At 40.8% G+C, this 20,883-nt stretch overlaps 1 protein-coding gene across 1 annotated transcript in view; it reads right to left on the bottom strand.

Annotated features, from left to right (window-relative positions):
• CUBN (cubilin) overlaps window positions 1-20,444 on the bottom strand; it is a 319,416-nt gene extending 298,972 nt beyond the window's left edge. Inside the window, 9 exon segments of the mRNA XM_030941178.1 lie at window positions 783-914; window positions 4,166-4,328; window positions 5,611-5,737; window positions 13,364-13,467; window positions 14,163-14,264; window positions 17,329-17,367; window positions 18,446-18,541; window positions 19,763-19,892; window positions 20,290-20,444. Of these exon segments, the coding sequence (XP_030797038.1) occupies window positions 783-914; window positions 4,166-4,328; window positions 5,611-5,737; window positions 13,364-13,467; window positions 14,163-14,264; window positions 17,329-17,367; window positions 18,446-18,541; window positions 19,763-19,892; window positions 20,290-20,408 (1,012 nt within the window). The 5' untranslated portion in view covers window positions 20,409-20,444.
• Window positions 20,445-20,883: the final 439 nt, after the last annotated feature.

Genomic DNA, 20,883 nt, shown 5'->3' on the forward strand with positions numbered 1-20,883 from the left:
AACTTCTTGGATAGTAATTTGATTTAGGTTGGAGAATAGCAGAAAAGACTTCTTTCCAGAAAAGGAGGGAAACCAACAATTACTAAATATGCCTACTGTGATGCCTGTGGTTTAGTAAACTTGGTATACAAAACAACTCAGGAGTGCACGATATTAATAAATTATTCGTGAGGGCAATGGAACAGTAAGTCTGTGATCCACTCAGAAAACTTTTCAAATTCTGCATTATCTCTGTAGCTATTTGACAGTTTGTAAAGTTTGTTGTTTTCCATTGATATTCAAAATGTTTTTTTTCTTTCTTATCATAGTGTTATACTAATGTGTCCTGAATTCACAAGATAAACAAAACTTTCTGTACTATTTTCTCTCCTAAGACAAAAATAATATTTTATTTTTTATTTTTTTAAGATGGAGTCTCACTCTGTTGCCCAGGCTGGAGTGCAGTGGCGCGATCTCAGCTCACTGCAACCTCCGCTTCCCAGGTTCAAGTGATTCTTGTGCTTCAGCCTCCCGAGTAGCTGGGATCACAAGCACACACCACCACGCCCAGCTAATTTTGTATTTTTAGTAGAAAGGGGGTTTCACCATGTTGGCCGGGGTGGTCTCGAACTCCTGACCTCATGTGATCCACCCACCTCAGCCTCCCAAAGTGCCGGGATTACAGGCATGAGCGACTGCGCTCAGCCAGAAATCATATTTTAAATGGAGCACAAGATTCCGTATTCAAATGTCTGTGTTCCCTGTACTGGGGTCAGGAGGTTGACACTGAACCGAGGCAGCACCTGGTGGACAGGCCTGACAGTGGGAAGACCCAGGTGTATTCACACACTCAACAAGTGGAGCCACAGAACAGCCGCCGTTATTTATCTCACATTCATTGATATCTTCACAAACATATCCATTGCCTTGCCAGCCTAGAAAAACAAGAAGATTTAAAAGTTTAGCTCTATAGACAAGTCAGCAAGGAAGAAATACAAGTCAAAACATACAAAAACTTTCTCCACCTAAGGAGCTATAAAATAAAAATAAGATATGCTTATCAGATTGGCAAAAGTTGTTCTGAATTCTTAAAATCAAATTCTGGCAACAAAGTGGGCAAATGGGCTCCTCTTATATGCTGATAGTTAGACATTAAATTGATATAACCTATTTGGAAAGAGCTCTGGCTGGATTCACTAACATTTTTTAAATATATAGACTTTGACTACCAACTGCACTTATTAAAACTCAGCCTATTGTGATAAAACTACCACCACACTAAGATGTAGGTAAGAGGATGTCTACTGCAGCACTGTTTAATTGGGAAAAACCCCGTAAGCATCAATAGAAGCATAGCTGAACACCTTATGACTCATCTTTGTGACCGAACACTAAAAACACTTTTTAATATCATGCGCACACCGATATACCTACATGTGCATACACACAAACAATGAAAGAATTTTTATATATACATTAATTAAAATACTAAACGTGGCTGAGCAAGGTGACTCTCATGCCTGTAATCCCAGCAGTTTGGGAGGCTGAGGTGGGCAGATCACCTGAGGCCAGGAGTTCAAGACCAGCCTGGCCAACAATGGTGAAACCCTATCCGTACTAAAAACACAAAAATTAGCTGGACGTGGTGGTGCACCCCTGGAGTCCCAGCTACTTGGGAGGCTGAGGCAGGAGAATCCCTCAAACCCAGGAGGTAGAGGTTGCAGTGAGCCAAGATTGCACCACTGCACTCTGGCCTGGGCAACAGAGCAAGACTCTGTCTCAAAAACAGAAACAAAAAGAAACTAATTGTTAAAATCATATGGAGGATTGGGCTCATACTCCTAATTTTGGGAAAGAATTTTTTAAACTCTTGCATATGTGCTTGTACAAATTAAGAATAAGGTAAAAGAGGAAGGAGAACAAATGACTAATGGTGTCATTAGGAAGATGAGATTTAATAATTTTACTTTAGTCGTTCCCATTTTATTCAATGGTTGTAGATTTGTAGTACTTCTATAATTCAAATTATTACAATTATAAGAATCCTTAAAAACCTTTAAAGACTTAAAAATATTTATATTATTTGATTTAAGCAGAATCCTCTTCTAAGACTCTACCTAAAGAAAATTATCCTATTAGTGCAAGGCAAAATGCATACATGAAAAAAGTTGGAAGAAAAAAATGCCCGAATGTTCATCATGGTCCTCTGTGTGATAACATCAAAGGTATTTTTTTCTATTTTTTCCGTATTTTTGTAGTGATATTTTATAAGCAGCATACATTGCTTTGCTGCTTATAAAATATAACTGCTATATATTGCAGGAAAAATAGAGTGATAAACAAGAAAAAAATTGTTTCTCTTTTTCTACTCCAACAATAAAAAAAAGAATGTAAAAACACATTGCCAATCCTCTAATTTAAATAATTTATTTTTCTGATTTATAGTTTTTAAAGATTGTGCATGATCAATTACCTTCAAAATGTGATTGCTTGCAAATCATGCTTGCCCTGAGAACTAAGAGGGAAAAAGTCTTCATAGGTTTTTCTCCATTTCTTTCCAGTTTTATAAGATCTAAATATATACACGCAGAACACCACTAAACCAAAAATCACTACCTGGGGCAATAGGTTTGTGGGGTTTCTTGGACAGAAGAAACTCGCCAAGAAACTTGGGTTTCAATTCTGGCTATCTGTAAAGCTATGTGATCTTGGGCAAGTTATTCAACCTCTTTAAGCTCAAGTTATCATATTTTAAAATGTGAGTAATACTTATTCTTACCATGTCTTGGTTTTGTTGTAGTTAAAAGAATTAAAACTTACTTATACAGTGCCTTAATAACACTTTTATTAAAAATAAAAACCAGGCCATGCGTGGTGACTCACGCCTGTAATCCCAGCACTTTTGGAGGCCAAGGTGGGCAGATCACTTGAGGCCAGGAGTTCGAGACCAGCCTGGCCAACATGGCAAACCCCCTCTCTACTAAAACTACAAAATTTAGCTGGGCATGGTGGCTTGTGCCCGTAATCCCAGCTACTTGGGAGGCTGAGGCAGGAGAATTGCTTGAACCCAGGAGGTGGAGGTTGCAGTGAGCTGAGATCATGCCACTGTACTCCAGCCTGGGTAACAGGGAGAGATTCTGTCTCAAAACAATAACAAAAACAAAGCAAAAGAAAACCAGCTACTATTATTACATTATCTTTGTGCTCCATTTCTTTTTTTTTTTTTTTTTTTTTGAGACGGAGTCTCACTCTGTCGCCCAGGCTGGAGTGCAGTGGCCGGATCTCAGCTCACTGCAAGCTCTGCCTCCCAGGTTTACGCCATTCTCCTGCCTCAGCCTCCCGAGTAGCTGGGACTACAGGCGCCCGCCACCTTGCCCGGATAGTTTTTTGTATTTTTTAGTAGAGACGGGGTTTCACCGGGTTAGCCAGGTGGCTCAAGCCTGTAATCCCAGCACTTTGGGAGGCCGACATGTGCTCCATTTCTAAGAACACCCCTGGAGTGCAGATAAACCTGAGGTCTGGCTAATTGCCTACCAATGTACCCAGCACAGTGCTTTGCTCACAGTAGGCATCCTACAAAAAAATATGTGTGAAATGTATGATGACTGTCTCATAGAACAAAAGATGCCCTCGGATTCAAACCCAGGCAGTCTTTGACTAACAGAGCCCACGTTTTCCATGACTCAACATCCGGTGTCCCTAGAGATTCAGTTGCTGCGGGGCTGTGATGGAGCTGGATATCTCTGTTTACGTCAAGTCCACAAGATACTCTAATGACACACCCAGGCAAGAGCTACTGGACTGTGGTGGAGATGCAAAGAGGTCAAATAATTTCCCCATGTGTACAAACATCTGTTTAGTATGAAAGGTGGCACTAGAGTATTTCTTTTGATCTCAAATCCGGTCGGTTGATGGTCACTGCAATGCAGTGTCTAACTTACAAATGCTATGGCTAACCTTGCCCCAAAGTCTGACTCTAGCACAGTTTTGGACAAGCCTCCCTCTTTTGTCGTGGAATTGTGATAGCAGTGAGATCGTCGAGCAGAAGCTAGTGAACCAGGACACAAAACTGGATTTGAACACCTCCTAAGAATGGTCTTCTTACTCATCAATAGTGAAAGAAAATTGATTCTGGCACCTCGCCAACCTGGCATGCAGAGCCTGGCATGTGGCCCTGAGAACGTACCTGTTGGGCAGGCCCCACAATAGAAAGAGCCTAGAGTGTTGAAACACTGCACAAGTGTGGAGCAAGGCCTGGGCTGGAAGCTGCACTCGTCTCTGTCCAGCGTGCAGGCAGGGCTGTTTGGTGGAGACATCCACCCAGCATCACAGATGCAGCTGTACTTGGGCTGGCAGGTTGACAACAGCATGAATAAAGACAATCATGAAAATCAGCAAGAAAAGCCTTTGAACATTTCATCAAGCCCCAAGCTGTTTATCCTCTAACATTCATTTCCATACGGCCAATCCACTGGCTTCTCTTTTCCTTCCCATATGATTAAGCATTTAGACCAGACCATGCAAAAAGGGAAACATCTTTATTTCAGAGTAAAAGCAAGCTATAATTTCTCCCAAAGATGCCAGGGAAAGAGTAACAACAATCAAGAACTGTAAGTCAATATAATTAAAGTCAATCAACTCAGCCTGCTATGTTTTTAGAGGGAAAAACATCCATGTAGGCACAGACCTTGGAAACTCAATTCTGTTTGTTTTTCTTTGGAAAATTCTTCCTTCTACCCGCCTCCTCAACCCTTCCATCCCCATCATTGGATGGGAACTATTTTCCATCACATGGGTAGAAAAAATAGAACTAAAAATAAAGAATTGAAGTTCTCATGAAGAGCAAAGCCAGCCAAGACTGGACAACTTTAAGGGTCAGGGGTAAAAGTCATCAGGACCTAGGGCATGGAGGGGTATTCTGGGGAGTGGGCTCTTAGAGTCTGCAGCAGTTCCAGAGACTCAGGTCAGGAAAAGTCAGACTCTTTGAAACCACATGTTGCCAACAAGACTGGTCCTTTTATATTCCTGTGTTTTGTCACTGTTAAAATAAAACGTACAAGGCCAAGAGAAGGTCTTATCTTAGAGAGAGTCATGACGGGATAATAAAAATGGTCCTATTTCTGCTGGGCGTGGTGGCTCATGCCTGTAATTGCAGCACTTTGGGCAGCTGAGGTGGGTGGACCACTTGAGGCCAGGAGTTCGAGACCATCCTGGCCAACATGGCAAAACCCCGTCTCTACTAAAAATACCAAAATTAGCCAGGCATGTTGGCATGTTCCTGTAATCTCAGCTACTCAGGAGGCTGAGGCATGAGAATTGAATTGCTTGAACCAGGGAGGTGAAGGTTGCAGTGAGCTGAGATTGTGCCACTGCACTCTAGCCTGGGTGACAGAGTGAGGCTCCATCTCAAAAAAAAAAAAAAAGGTCCTATTTGACATAATGACATCTTAATCTCTGGGTCCTATTTCCTGCACGGTTCATCTCCCCTCCTCGCCTACGTCCCACTTACAGGCAGGAAGTGACTTCACCTCTGCAAGCTCCAGGCAGTGCTTGTATACAGTGGGCATAGGAGGAGGAGGAGCTACTAACCATGGCTCTCTGCAAGGAGGCACATTTAGGGAAGGGACCCACCTCTCCAGCTTGCTCGCGGACTAAATCCTCACAGATGCCATGGACACAGCGTGCCACAGAACCCCCTTCACAGTCATTGTATTTGGAGGCACACTGCGGTCCGTATGTCTCAGGTGGGCAGTGACAACTGTTGGTTACACAAGAGCACAGTGTAAGGGCTTATGCTTTGGGGCCAGTGCCTGTCTCTTAATATCAGTGAGGAAAATAATTCAAATTACAAATCAATGATGTTAACATGGAATCATAAGCCAGCAATGCAAATTTACTGACTGGAGTCTTGGGAGAAAATCGCTCTGCTCTGCTCCAAGTGGTAGATTGAGTAAACACAATGTTAGAGAATCACAACTTATCACCTGGTAAGCCTAGCACTATAAATTCTTGTGTTATCAGGTCATCAAACAGCATTTTCAAAGGTCAGACGTGTATCAGCCAAAGGTAATAGAGTTAGTTCAAAAACGTAAAGGGAGAGATCAGCAAATCCATTCATCATCTGTCCAACTGGACCTGCCACGAAGCACAGGCAACGTAGGCTACACTGATAACTCCCAAATGCTCTCTAGGATTATATAACCCCACACGCAACCCAGTGTCCACACCCCATAGTCTATGATCATTATTATTATATTACAAAGGGCAATATGTCTTCTATCCGTAAAAAGTGTAGTTATATAATATAACACAGTGACATTCTTTCACAGGTACATTTGAATTTCCAACAAAATGTGGTAATTATTACATTATGCCGAAGTTAGCAGTGGGTGCTTTATTACTAGAAGACTTTAGTCCGATAATAATCAAATAAGCAATGTTGTTTTAAACCCTTGTCATTGTTAAAGCTGCTTTAGCCTTATTTTTGCAGCTTAATGGGAATGTCTATGGTCTGAGTATGGGAGCTGGGGGAGGAGGAGGGAAGAAGAGTCCCAGAAGCCTAAGCCTATCCACACGTGCCTGGGCACATCTGATGAAAGGGAGGGCCAGGCCCAGAGGTTGCCAATTGCTGGACTCAAGCAGAATTGGCAAGAAAAGCTCTCATGGGGGAAATGACTGATGGTGCCAGCAGTCAGAGACAAGGAACAGGGAGCGCCTGCATGGCCAGGCCTCCCTCCCATGCCATTCTACAAAGGAGAAGAGCTCTTTTAACAAGACATAGTAAGGTACAAGGAGCTTAGTAATGTCCACGGATGATAATGTATGAATGACAGTGTGGAAAATTAGCATTTGACTGTTTGAAAGGCATCAAGAACCAAACTCCAGGCACAGGATTCAGCTTGCCCGTGGTGGGCCCCAGAAGCAATTGCTGGGGGGGCAGCTTTCTGGTAGTTTCTAAGGAAGAGGAGAGCAATGAGTATGGCCAGAGATGGAGAGTAAGAATGCGGGGAACATCATCCATGCACTCATGTCGGGAGGCCAGACTCAGCAAATAAAAATACAGCATGCCCAATTAAATGTGAGTTTCCAATAAATGAATATTTTTTGGTATAAATATGTTGTTCCATGCAATTTACAACATCGGTACATATTTACATAAAAGCTGATTCATTAATACATGACATTTCTGAGCATTCCAAAGTTGCCTTTCTCATTAAGACAAAGTCATAGGAAAATAACAATAAATGATTAAACTTAAGGAGAAACTGAATTATCTATCGCCACCCATAGCCATTTATCTTCCCCTCATCTCTCTCTATTTTCCTTCTCACATTGTTTTCTTTCCTCTTTGTCCCCATCTTTACATAGAATATTTATACAGATAATTTAATTAGACTCTTGAGGATTACGGAACTTTAAAACAGTTCAGACACATATTTGAGCATTTGATCCAGGAGGCTTCATTACTAACAGTTTATTTCGCCACCAGTCCCAACACCTGCCAAAAATGCTTGAGAATCTTTTTTTTTTTTTTATTTTTTTTATTTTTTTTAGATGAAGTCTCACTCTGTCACTTAGGCTGGAGTGCAGTGGCGCTATCTCAGCTCACTGCAACCTCTGCTTCCCAGGTTCAAGCAATTCCCCTGCTTCAGCCTCCCAAGTAGCTGGGACCACAAGTGTGTGCCACCACACTTGGCTAATTTTTTATTTTTATTTTTTTAGTAGAGATGGGGTTTCACCACGTTGGCGAAGCCAACTGATTAATTACTGATTTAGCAGAAGTCTCTTTGCTAGAGGTAGAGGCTGGTCTCGAACTCCTGACCTCAGGTGATCCACCCACCTCGGCCTCCCAAAGTGCAGAGATTACAGGTGTGAGCCACTGCACCCTGCCGAAGAATTTTTAAACCAACTGTTACTAGCTTTCTATTTTCTATATCTGGGAGATCTGAGTGTTTGGGAACCGCTGGGATAAGATTGCCTAGGTTTAAATTTTGGTCCTTCCTGTTAACTGTTCACCCATACAAGCTACTAACTCCCTCTGCCTCAGTTTCTTATGGAATAATACTGGTAATCTCTGTGAACTATGGTCATATTGCAGTCTAAAGGCATTCCCCTGTAGGAAGTGCTAAGAAGATTGTCTTTATTTTATCACTAAGTGCTTAACTATTGCAAAATGATGCAAGATTTGAGAGGAGATTCTGGTTCATGGACCTGCAGTTAAATCCTTTCTCTTTATCTCTCTCTTCCTTCATTCTTGCTATTATCACTGGGAGATGAGTAGGCATTAATCCTATACTGTTATCTAAATAGCTACAAAGTACACTTCTTTCATTTAAGTTTAGATGATGTGAGAAGACAGAGAAAGGGAGGAAGTAAGTCAGGTAAACCCTAGGATTCCTTGAAATGATCCTCCAAGACAAGTATTATTAATCCCATTTTACAGACTAACATTTCCCAAAACCACAAAATGAGTAATTGGCAGAAGATAATTAGACACTTAGGTCTACTTGACTCCTGCACCATTGTTTCTGCATGTTACATTCCTACATTCTGATAAGTAGAGTGATATGAAGATGCTGCATTTTTATGCACCTTTTTGTTTTGTTTTGTTTTGTTTTGTTTTGAGACACGGTCTTGTGCCCAGGCTGGAGTGCAGTGGTGCGATCTCGGTTCACTGCAACATCTGCCTCCCAGGTTCAAGCGATCTTCCCACCTCTGCCTCTCAAGTAGCTGGGACTACAGATGCATGCCAGCACGTCGGTTAAGTTTTGTATTTTTTGGTAGAGACAGGGTTTCACCATGTTAGCAAGGCTGGTCTTGAACTCCTGACATCAGGTGATCCACCCGCTTTGGCCTCCCAAAATGCCGGGATTACAGGCATGAGCCACCGTGCCCAGCCTTATGTGCCTTGTTAACATAACAGGGTTTACAGGCAAAATATACTCTCAAAGTGTCTTGATATGGCCTTTAAAAAATGAACAATTACTTAGATACCTCCCTAAGTGAAAATAAAAGCCATATATTGTATTTTTAAAACCAACTTACTACTATCCCTGCTCTAGTTATTAGTTACTGATTTAGCAGAAGTGTCTTTTCTAATGACCTTTTATTGCCGACTTGCTTCCAGCAGAACAAAGCTAGGCTTTTCTTTGAAAACACTGCAAGTACATTTTGGCAATTGAGAAGAGGTTAAACACACTTTGATAGTCACAGTTTAACTTGTGTTGAGTCCATGGTTCAATACTAATTTTACTGACTGACTGAAAAAGGTAATAAGTTTAATACCTAACTACCACTGAGCTAAAACCAGATTATCCTCATTTTTTAAGCCCCGTATGATATAAAATCTACCAGTGATATGAATGGAAATAAATGAAATAAAATTTACTAATCATCATGTTTCTGGAAAACCAGACAAACTCAACTTTTTGTTTTTCTGGAAAGCCTTTTAGATCTGAACCCTAAATGTACAACACACACCATCCATGCATGGCAAGTTCAGATCCTAAGGGCTGCGTTAAATCCAAAGTAAGCAGGGGAGGCCAGGCGTGGTAGCTCACACCTGTAATCCCAGCTGTATGGGAGGCTAAGGCGGGCAGATCACCTGAGATCAGGAGTTTGAGACCAGCCTGGCCAACATGGTGAAACCCTGTCTCTGCTAAAAATACAAAACTTAGCCAGATGTGGTGTCAGGTGCCTGTAATCCCAGCTGCTCGGGCTGCTGAGGTAGGAGAATCGTTTGTCCCCAGGAGGCAGAGGTTGCAGCCATTGCACTCCAGCCTGGATGACAAAACGAGACTCAGTCTCAAAAACAAACAAACAAAAACAAACAATACAAAACAAAGTAAGCAGGGAAACAATAAGAATCAAGTCTTCAGAACAAAGAGGCAGTAACAGCATGGAGAAGTCACGAAATATCATTGTGTTAGTTGTCTGAAGCTCTGGGTCTAGACCTCAAGTCAAAAGAATCAGTGGAAACAGAAAATGATGTTTCTTGTGCTATAATCATTGTTCTAAAAAAGAATTTCTACCAGAAGTTTACCTATGAAACAGGTATGAAACAGGGCTTCCCATGAATGAGTATTTGCACCTTTTCAGAGGTCTTTACAATGAGGTCTTTACAATGGCAAATCCAGTTAAAGACTTTACAAATCCAGTTAAAGACTCCTTTTTCCGTCCAAGTAAAAGAGCTCAAAGAGTTAAAGAAACTAAAGGAGGTTCAAACTCCAAAGTGAACTATGATGGCATGACTACATTTTTGCAGGTCCAGATGATTCTGAGGCTCAAGTTTTCTTTTAGCTAATGTGTGTTGAAGTTTCCCAAAGGTTTTCTAGCCTCAGTGAATATCCTGATTAACAAGGATTTAACCTCACATAATTAATAGAACTCAAGAAAGAATCTAAATGTCCACTTGTTTCATTACATGTGGATTACACAAAGCAATAATTTAATCTTATGCTCATGCACCTTTTTTCATTTTCTTTTATTCCCTCAAAAAGTCTCCAACATATATGCCTGAATTAGGGGACTTAAAGTGTAGATAATGAAATGGGATTCATGAGGTTTCAGAAACTATTCCCTTACCAAGAGAAAGAAACCTGATTTAAATGCTGTTCTCTAATGTCCTCCAGCAAGTCTATGAAAGGCAGAGACTAGGAATCAAGATGATTCCAAAGCCATCCACACATCATCAGTTCTTCTGCATTCTTGCTGTCCTTTACAAAAGAGTGCAAGACAGAATTTGGTACTGCTCTTGCAAAGTTGAATCTGTCATTTAGAAATGCAGCTTTCAACAAATAAATGGTTCCTTCCCTCCCAGCTCTCATTCCATCATATGTATGTGTCTGGATAAAGAACTCTAACCTCTGACATGCTGCAAAGAGTGGTGAATAGTAAAGGGGTTTTTGTTTTGTTTTTAATTTTGCAGGGGGAAAAAAATAATGTGCTGAAAACAGCAACAGCAACAACTTTCGCTTGTTCTATGGATCTCATCGCAGTTTGCCCATACTTGTCTCTCTACAACACACACCATCCATGCATGGCAAGTTCAGATCCTAAGGGCTGCGTTAAATCCAAAGTAAGCAGGGGAGGCCAGGCGTGGTAGCTCACACCTGTAATCCCAGCTGTATGGGAGGCTAAGGCGGGCAGATCACCTGAGATCAGGAGTTTGAGACCAGCCTGGCCAACATGGTGAAACCCTGTCTCTGCTAAAAATACAAAACTTAGCCAGATGTGGTGTCAGGTGCCTGTAATCCCAGCTGCTCGGGCTGCTGAGGCAGGAGAATCGTTTGTCCCCAGGAGGCAGAGGTTGCAGCCATTGCACTCCAGCCTGGATGACAAAACGAGACTCAGTCTCAAAAACAAACAAACAAAAACAAACAATACAAAACAAAGTAAGCAGGGAAACAATAAGAATCAAGTCTTCAGAACAAAGAGGCAGTAACAGCATGGAGAAGTCACGAAATATCATTGTGTTAGTTGTCTGAAGCTCTGGGTCTAGACCTCAAGTCAAAAGAATCAGTGGAAACAGAAAATGATGTTTCTTGTGCTATAATCATTGTTCTAAAAAAGAATTTCTACCAGAAGTTTACCTATGAAACAGGTATGAAACAGGGCTTCCCATGAATGAGTATTTGCACCTTTTCAGAGGTCTTTACAATGAGGTCTTTACAATGGCAAATCCAGTTAAAGACTTTACAAATCCAGTTAAAGACTCCTTTTTCCGTCCAAGTAAAAGAGCTCAAAGAGTTAAAGAAACTAAAGGAGGTTCAAACTCCAAAGTGAACTATGATGGCATGACTTTTGTCCCAAAAGATTCCAAAAGACAGTGACGATAAAGGAAGACCAGGAGTGAAATCTAATTTCCATGACATTCTTAGATATCAGGAAGGTCAGAAAGTAGAAGTTCTAGAAGCCTGGACATTTGCCACCGATACCTCTACGTAGCAATCCTCCTTGATAAATGCCCATAAACAGAAATCAGGAGATAATGGGTTCAAGGAAATGAGAGACTAGACTGCATTTTGCTTCCAACCCAAGCCTAATAAAAGCAGGGAAAAGAGGCTTCATTTAAATGAGAAACAGAGTCCTGGAAGCAACAAGCTCTTTAATAACATAATACTAAATTTAAGTCAGAAGTGGTTAATTTTAGTTTTGCATAATGATTGAACTCATAGACGTACCTAGCAGAAGTTTGAATGATTCGAGTTTACAACCTGGAATGAGTAAAAGTTTTAAAGATCAGATCAAAAAACAAAAGTATTAAATAAAAAGAGAAGGCTTGTGACTGCAGTTTTAGGAGTGTGCGTTAATAACAGCGATGGTTTAAAAAACAAAATTACTGCACTCATTTTTGCTGGAAAGACTAGAATGGATATTGTTATGAGGAAACTGAAGAACAAGATAGCTGAGACACCACAAGAGAGCAAATAATTGCTCTTTAATCCAGTGAGATTCTACTCCAGAGTATTGAAAGGATTTGTTCATTCTAAAACAGAATTTATTTATTAATCTTTTAAAAATCACACAGTAAAAGAGACCAGCCGAACTACAAGGAAAAACAATGTCTAATTTAAAAGGTGACTTTAAAGAACTGTACAAAAGTAAGTTTGTCATTGATCCGCCCTAAATTTTTGGACTTCTTTATTAGAAATACAATGTGTGTGTCCTCAGCAAAGCTTTGATGACATATATCCCTAGAGCATGATGGGAACACAGAGGCCCTGAGATGCCTCACTCTGCTTAATAAGGGAAGGAAAAGTTTCCTGCAGAAAGTGATGCCTGAGCTGAGCAGGAGAAGTCTGTGAACAAGTCACTTGACAGAATAAATCAGAAGAGAAGATAGAGCTGTAATGATGACTGTGGTCAGAGAGAGTTACTTCATTCATTGAACCTCAGTTTAATCTTTGACCTTGTTATGGTCACATTTTGACATAGCATTGAAAAAAGCTCTCCTTACTCAAAACTATGAGCTTGCTAATACATGGAACGAGTACAGCGGGGGGCAATGGTGTGGTGGGATGTCCCCTTTTCTACTTAAGGCCATTCAATGGCTCCCGTTCGATGCTCTGGCTCTTCCTAAGGCTTCAGCTCCTCTTGTACCAGGCCATGCTAACTCTCTGTGCCAATCACGGCAGCCTTCTTCCAATTCCTTGGGGATGTTAGAGCAAGGATTTCTTCACGGGGTGAGAGTAAAGGACTCATGAGCTTTGCTTCAATTAAGTAAAAATAGCTATGTAGACATTAAGTAAGAGCTAAACGTTTCCTCATGGAGTACCAACTTTTGCTGGAATACAGATAATTAGTTTAGGATGCTCTTAATTATGGGACGTTTTAGGCCTTCAAAAATATACCTGATATTTATCAAAAAAAAAAAAAAAGTTACCTGTAACTTCCCATTGTATTAACACATGTGCCTCCATTCTGGCAGCTCAAGGGTGTTCCTGAGTAAATCTCACATTCGTTAACATCAGCTGAGCAGAGAGGACCCTGTGATCATATAAGGAACAAAGTCAGGTGCCAAAGGTCAGAGAGGTATCTGGGGCCAACATTCACATGATATGTTTAAGGATTTATACATGGACAGTAAATAAGTCCTCAGTAAAGCCAAATATAATAATACTAATATTAATCCCTGGCTATTCTTCCTCTGAAACTCAGATTTCATCTAATGGAACCAAAGAGCTCTTCATAAGATCACAGCAGTCACAGGAGGAGAATCGTTATCTAAACATTATAGAATCCTCAGTTCACAGGGGTGCTATGTCTGGGAATACTTACTTTTTTTTTAATGTGCATGCTGGGGACAGTTTCATCATTATCAGAAAAAAAAAAAAAAAAAAGACCAAACATAGAAAACAAGAAAATGTACATAGGTATGTCAAGATTTGTTTGGTACCGTCCAATGCTGAACAATTTAAATTAATGTTAACAGAAATATTGTGCTCTTCCAGCTACTTATCCAATCACATGAACCTCTCCTTTCAATGGCTTTAGTATCCACTGGGTTATACAACCAAACTCACCACTGTTTGGATTTTAGCATACATGGTGTAGTTCATTTTGATTCTGGAGGCCACAGAATCCTAGAAACTTTGGATGGAGAATTAAATATGCCTGATGATTCCAAGGAAACCACAGATGCTAACCCACCATCATTTTTAACCAAAGAGTAAGTGACTCACCTTCCACTGTGGGGGACAGATACAAAAAAAGGAATCATGCAGATTGAGGCAGGTTCCCCCGTTCTGGCAAGGATTGCTGCTGCAAACCTTTTTGTCAACAGTCTGAAACAAAGACAGGACAGTCGAGATGACTTGCAGTCGGCAGCAGCAAAAGGCATGTTACCATGCAGGTGTGTAAGTGGGATTACATTTAACTCTTAGTCAATGGGGGTCTCCCTGCAGACTTTAAAGCCATTACTTATGTTCTTCAAATCACCTCCCTTGTGAAAAAAAAAAGAAAGCGTTTCCTATTACCAATCTTGTTCCTATTCCTTAACTCTCAACATGCTTTTGACCATGGGTGGGATGAGATCTGAGGGGAGAAGATTCTCACTTTGTCTTGGAAAAGTATTATTCCCCTGAGAAAGAGACCTCAGTGAACAAGAGTAAAGGTTCAGGTGTGAAAATAATAATGGATGTTCCGATTGCACAAAGAAAAGAAAATGGAGATTCCGGTTCATTTACCTGTGATTCTTATCTTTGGTCCCTCCAGGTGAGCCTTTGAAACATTAGCATCTGCTGCTGCTGCCCCTCCTCCCATGGGTTAAGGTGACTGGACTCTTGCTCCAAGTCTCTTTGTTTGAAATGTGGCCAGCTAAGACACAGCCTTCACCGTGGTACTCACCTGACTGCTTTCAGCCCAGATCACAAACAAACCTACCTTTGTCTACCTCTACATCTACATAACCTGGGGAATCTGACCCTATGTCAGCTACCAGTTTCACTCTTGTAAGATTTTTATTGCCTTTGGGTGCATAGAAAACTTTTTTTGACTTTTTTGTTTTTGTTTTTGAGACTAAGTCTCGCTCTGTCCCCCAGGCTGGAGTGCAGGGGCATGATCTTGGCTCACTGCAAGCTCCGCCTCCCGGGTTCATGTCATTCTCCTGCCTCAGCCTCCCGAGTAGCTGGGACTACAGGCACCCACCACCACACCCTAATTTTTTGTACTTTTAGTAGAGACGGGGTTTCACCGTGTTAGCTAGGAAGGTCTTGATCTCCTGACCTCGTGATCTGCCTGCCTCAGCCTCCCAAAGTGCTGGGATTACAGGCATGAGCCACTGTGTCCAGCCAGAGAAAACTTCTTTAGAGGGAACAACTGATTATGCAACGATAACCATTTTATGAATTTCACTCATAGTCCAATTGTCTGGGTTTTTTGTTGTTGTTGTTTTGTTTGTTTGTTTGTTTGTTTGTTTTGAGATGGAGCCTCGGTCTGTCACCCAGGCTGGAGTGCAGTGGTATGATCTCGGCTCACTGCAACCTCTACCTCCCGGGATGAAGCAATTCTCATGCCTCAGCCTCTTCAGTAGCTGGGACTACAGGCATGTCCCACTACACCTGGCTAATTTTTGTATTTTTAGTAGAGACAGGGTTTCACCATGTTGACCAGGCTGGTCTCAAACTCCTGACCTCACATGATCCACCTGCCTTGGCCTCCTAAAGTGCTGGGATTACAGGCCTGAGCCACCGTACACAACCTAATTCTCTGCTTTTAAAAACTTAAAATAGGGGCAAACTGTTCATTACATTTCATATACATATATACACACACACATACATATATATTATATATGTGTCTATATATAGGCACACACACACACATACAAACACAACATACTATATATATAGTGACTCACAAAGAAAATTACATCTGTTTCCTTCATCTTACAGATGAAATAGAAAGCCAAAGGAGAGCCAACTCAATACCATTTTTTGCAAAGCACATTTCTTCTCCACTTTGGTCATAAATTAGATGACCATACATCTGGGAGTCTCTTCATGAATCCTGTTTTATTCCATTGTTCTATTTTTCTCTTTGTGCTAGCACAACAATTGGCTCTGTCCATCATAGAATGCTCTTTAGAACATTAACCACAAACTCATTGAAAGGTTTTCTGTCGGACAAAAGCAACACTGTCTGGGGACTAAAAATTTAAAAGCCTAAAGAGGCCCAGTAGAAAATGAAATCAGCAGTCAGGAGGAAGACAATAGGGAATGGTGGGGACTGTGGTGGCCAGAGAGCACTTACTCTATCCAAAGGCACAAAGGCATTCACATTTGAAAATCACTCAATGTTCCTCCTGAGGGATGGGGGTAGGAGGACCGGCTGAGCATGGCCTCCAGTCTTTGACCTTTGGCTAAAATAATGAAGCCCTCCAGGAGACAAAACTTGAGTGCAGTGTCATGGTCCACAGCACTATTCTTTACTCATTTTCTTTCGCTCAACTACTCTCTAAAAAATGACAGTTGAGGGGTCAATGTATTATCTAAGTGCAGAAAAGGAATACACGAACTTGTTCATCAAATGACAAAAAGGTTTGCAGCAGCAATCCTTGCCGGAATGGTGGAACCTGCCTCAATCTGTATGAGTCCTTTTTTATATCTATCCTTCACAGTGGGACAGATCAAACTTAAAAGTAGAGGAAAATGCTTGAAGTATGAGCAAAACACATGAAGAATATTTGTGCTGACATTCTTACGCTGGAATCCCCAGGCTTTTATGCAAAATTTTAAATATGAAGAGATTCTGTACATTTCTCTGCGTAGAAGGTTATGGCTTCCATGAAAGTCTTAAAAAGGCCAGCTTCCTACAAAAGGAGTAAGAAGCCTAAGTTTACATAGATCAGTCTCCAAGTTTGTAGTACAGTTATAGAATGTTTTCTCTAAGAAACTGTTCAGGTTTAATTACCAGCAAATGTAATGTTAAGAAAATTTGGAATATTTTCTGATACACCTAGACTTCTGAGCTTAGTTTCAGAGACGATGCTTGCTTTCCAAGCCCCAGTTCCTGATGGGAGAATCAGCAAGTTGGGAGATCACTAGCTGAGCAAGCACAGCACACAGAGCTAAAGGGTGATAGTAAAGGATGTGGGCTGTGGGCTGCAAACTCAGGGTTAGAAGCCCTAACAGACTCAGAGACCTCAGTCTTGTCATTTCATCTGTCTTAGACTCAGCTCTGCATCTGCATCCTGGGAAGCATATGCTGGGATGAGAAGTAAGCTATAGGAAAAAGCAAGTTTTTAATATTAATCATCCATTCACCCTTAAAATAAGAATAGCCGCTCTATTAATGATTCTAGTATGTTTTCTGTGAAAGATGTTGGATGTGTAGTAGGATGAGACCTACCTGCTGCAAGTCTTGGAATTTTCTCTCAAGATCCACCAGCTGGCAATGGGGAAGAAAAAGCTTCAGTTAGCTGGTTCAAAGGCATTGCGCAGGTGATGTTACAGCCTTGACATACCGTCCTAATGCCCTGCGCTAGGGACACACTTTGGCTGTTCATTCCTGCTTTTATTGCCTTTTTCCTCTTCATTCCTCTCCCCTCAGGATTTTCTTCCTTCCTGTTCCCTCCTATCACATAGATTTCTGGTTTTTTCTTTTTTAAGCCTTTTTTTTTTTTTTTTTAAGTACAACCCACTGTTAAGTTGAATGATTGCTTCTCTGTACACAGTGACTATGGGAATGTTCATAAATGTCAGTGATACATCCATTTCCCCAGTAAGAAGGTTGCTCTTAAAACTTCAGCAAGGCTTATTTTCCTTCTTTTCTTTCTCTCTTTCTTTCTTTCTTTCTTTCTTTCTTTCTTTCTTTCTTTCTTTCTTTCGTTCTTTCTTTTTCTTTCTTTCTTTCTTTCCTTCCTTCCCTTTTTTTTTTTTCTCTCTCTCTCTCCCTCTCTCTCTCTCTCTCTCTCTTTCTTTTCTTTGGCAAGGTCCTGCCCTGTTGCCCAGGCTGGAGCACAGTGGCATGATCATAGCTCACTGCAGCCTCAATCTCCCTGGCTCAAGCCATCCTCCCACTTCAGCCTCCCAAGTAGCTGTGAGTACAGGCTCATGCCACCATGCCCAACTAATTTTTTTTTTTTTTTTTTTGGTAGAGACAGGGTCTCACTATGTTGCCCAGGCTGATCTCAAACTCCTGGGCTCAAGCAATCCTCCCTCTGTGGCCTCCCAAATTGCTGGGATTACGGCAGTTTTTGATATTAATTATCCATTCACTTGCGGTGAGCCACTGTGCCTGGCCCAAGGCCTACTTCTGCAACAAGTGCTTGCACAGCAGTTCCTGCCTTCTGCCCATCACTTCTACAGCCTCCATTAGAGCTGTGCCATTTAACCAAATAGTGCGGTAGTTACATGCTAAATCTCTAAAGAGCACGCAAAATTGGTATATCTCCTACAAAACGGTTACTTATAACATCGAATTAGGGAGCACTCATCAGTTCTTATGATGTGGATGTCAGACTTACCTTGGAATCAAGCTGATAGATTTGACTAGATATATTTTGAGGCAGACCGATTGCACTCCCTTTTAACTCTATAATATCATCTTTGTTTTTCTGGATCTAATTTTAGAAAAAGAAGAAGAAATGAAGAGCACTAGTGAAAATATCATACCTATCTTACAGTAATATAATTAACAACTTGAGTAGTATTCTACTTTAAGCCCTAAAATCTTGCCTATTATTATAAAAACCAAAACAACACCATGTGTAATAAACACTGGGCTAAAATAGCCACAGCTTAATTCCACTTATCCTTTTCAGTAACAATAGATCAAGGTATTTTCCATTTGTATGTTTTCCTATAATACCAGCTTAGGGTGCTTATTAAGAAACTGGCTTGGAAGCAGACTGTTTACATTTTAAGTCCTGGCTCAGCTATTTATCGCATGTCCTGGGCAAGTTACTTAACTGCTTCAGGGTTTCTTTACCTCTCATAAAACTAGGGTGACAATAAAGGCCACCTCATAGGACAGCTGTGAAGGTCAAATGAGATAACATCCATACAGTGCTAAGCACAGTGGATGGCCCACAGTAAGCTCTGAATAATGCTGACTTCTAACATTATGACTGAAATATGCAGTGATTCCTGGAAACTGAAAACACCCAGTAAGGCAGGAGAATAACTGGCCAATTCTGTACTGTGGCAAAAGCAAACTGGTCACATCTCCACATATCCTTGGTCCCCTCCTTCCTCATATCCCCTGTGGAGAGTTTCAGTTCTACCCTCCATGCCTTCTCTGGACTAGGGTGCACTGCCTGGCACAATGAGCTTCCTTCTTTTAGCATACTCCCTCTACCCACCATTAAGCCAGGCCATTGTCCTTTACAAGAACATGTCTGATGTCCAATTATGTTCTCTACGCTAAAGATTCAAGGTATACTAGGAAGGGGGAGGGAAGTTGAAGACAGGTTGATTAATGAGTACAATATATAGCAAGATAGAAGAAATAAGATCCAGTGTTTGATAGGCCAGTAGGGTGACTATAGTTAACATTAATCTATTGTACATTTCAAAATTGCTAGAAGAGAACAATTCATATGTTCTTAGCATAAAGGTAAATATTTAAGGTGATGCATATCCCAATTACCCTGATTTGAACTTTACACATTATAGGAATGTATCAAATTATCACATGTATCCCAAAATATGTGCATCTACTACATATTAATAAATAATAATAATTTTAAAAGATTCAAGGTACAGATTAATCTAGACTTGTTCAATTAAGTCACCATATATGGATATACAAAAACTACTTCAAAATATTTCCAGGGTATTACCTGATGTAAACATTCGCCAAGGTCTTCATCATTTAATTTAATTTTTCCCAGGGATCCAGTTCTAAACTCAATGTTTTGGGTAGACCCCGTAAGAAACACCAAATTTCCCCTCTCTGTCGCCATTCGAGGCCTATATAATTCAAACCAGAGAATGCATCAGTAACTAGCAGGTACAATTTTTAAACCAAAATAACAAAGTTTCTTACTGAAGAACTAACTACAGGCCAAATACATCTTCACTTTTTGATCAACTCAACCCAACTGCCCCTGCTCATCTGCCATTTCTTTCTCTGCACATTTCTTGGAGATACCTCCTGGCAATTGCAAACAGATTATTTGCAAAACGACAGACAATAATTTCTGCGTAGGAAGGTAATTTCATACCTCAGTCTAAATATTTTTCCCTGTTTGCTTCTCAACATAATTTTCCTCAAGAAAAATTGCACCTTTGTTTATCTGGCTATTTGGGAAAACTGGTGAGGAATTAGCCTAGTCCCTGAGCAGGAACGACCCATGCGTTTACTTACTGTTGGAGATTGGTGCTTCTTTTTTGTCTCTGCAGCTCAAGTCCTCCAGTTTCGCCATTTAATTCAGCAAAAGTCAATAAGGTAACCAAACTCCAAAGAAAAGGTAAAGACATGCTCATTACCAACCTCCCAGGTTGGCAGGTAAGAGTGAGGCCACTCCAACCAACTGAGTATGGGATTTTGGAGAATAGCAAACCAGGCAGGTGTACTTTGAACTACGGAATATCCTGAAACTATTCAGTTTTTCCTTCTTTGCCCTAGAAGGCTATGTTATTTTTTCTTCCAGAGGGATGTAAATGATCTTAGATCTTCAGTACTCTTCAACTTGTGAGAGATCAAAATCTACCTTAAGAGATACACAACTTAATCATTATCTATTTGACCTTTGAAACAGTAACAAGCAGCTTTGAAAACATCCACAAAAACAATCTTTGCTTAAGAAGTAACTATGTTTCAACAAAAGTAAACTGGTCATTATCTACACCTTTCTCTGCTTCCCTCCTTCCTTACCTCCCTTGCAGAGGAGTTCCAATTCTACCCAGTGCTAGGAAAACTAGATATCCATATGCAAAAGAAGTTGGAGTCTGGACTAGG

Source organism: Rhinopithecus roxellana, chromosome 11 (genome assembly GCF_007565055.1).
Source record: "Rhinopithecus roxellana isolate Shanxi Qingling chromosome 11, ASM756505v1, whole genome shotgun sequence".
Taxonomy (NCBI): domain Eukaryota; kingdom Metazoa; phylum Chordata; class Mammalia; order Primates; family Cercopithecidae; genus Rhinopithecus; species Rhinopithecus roxellana.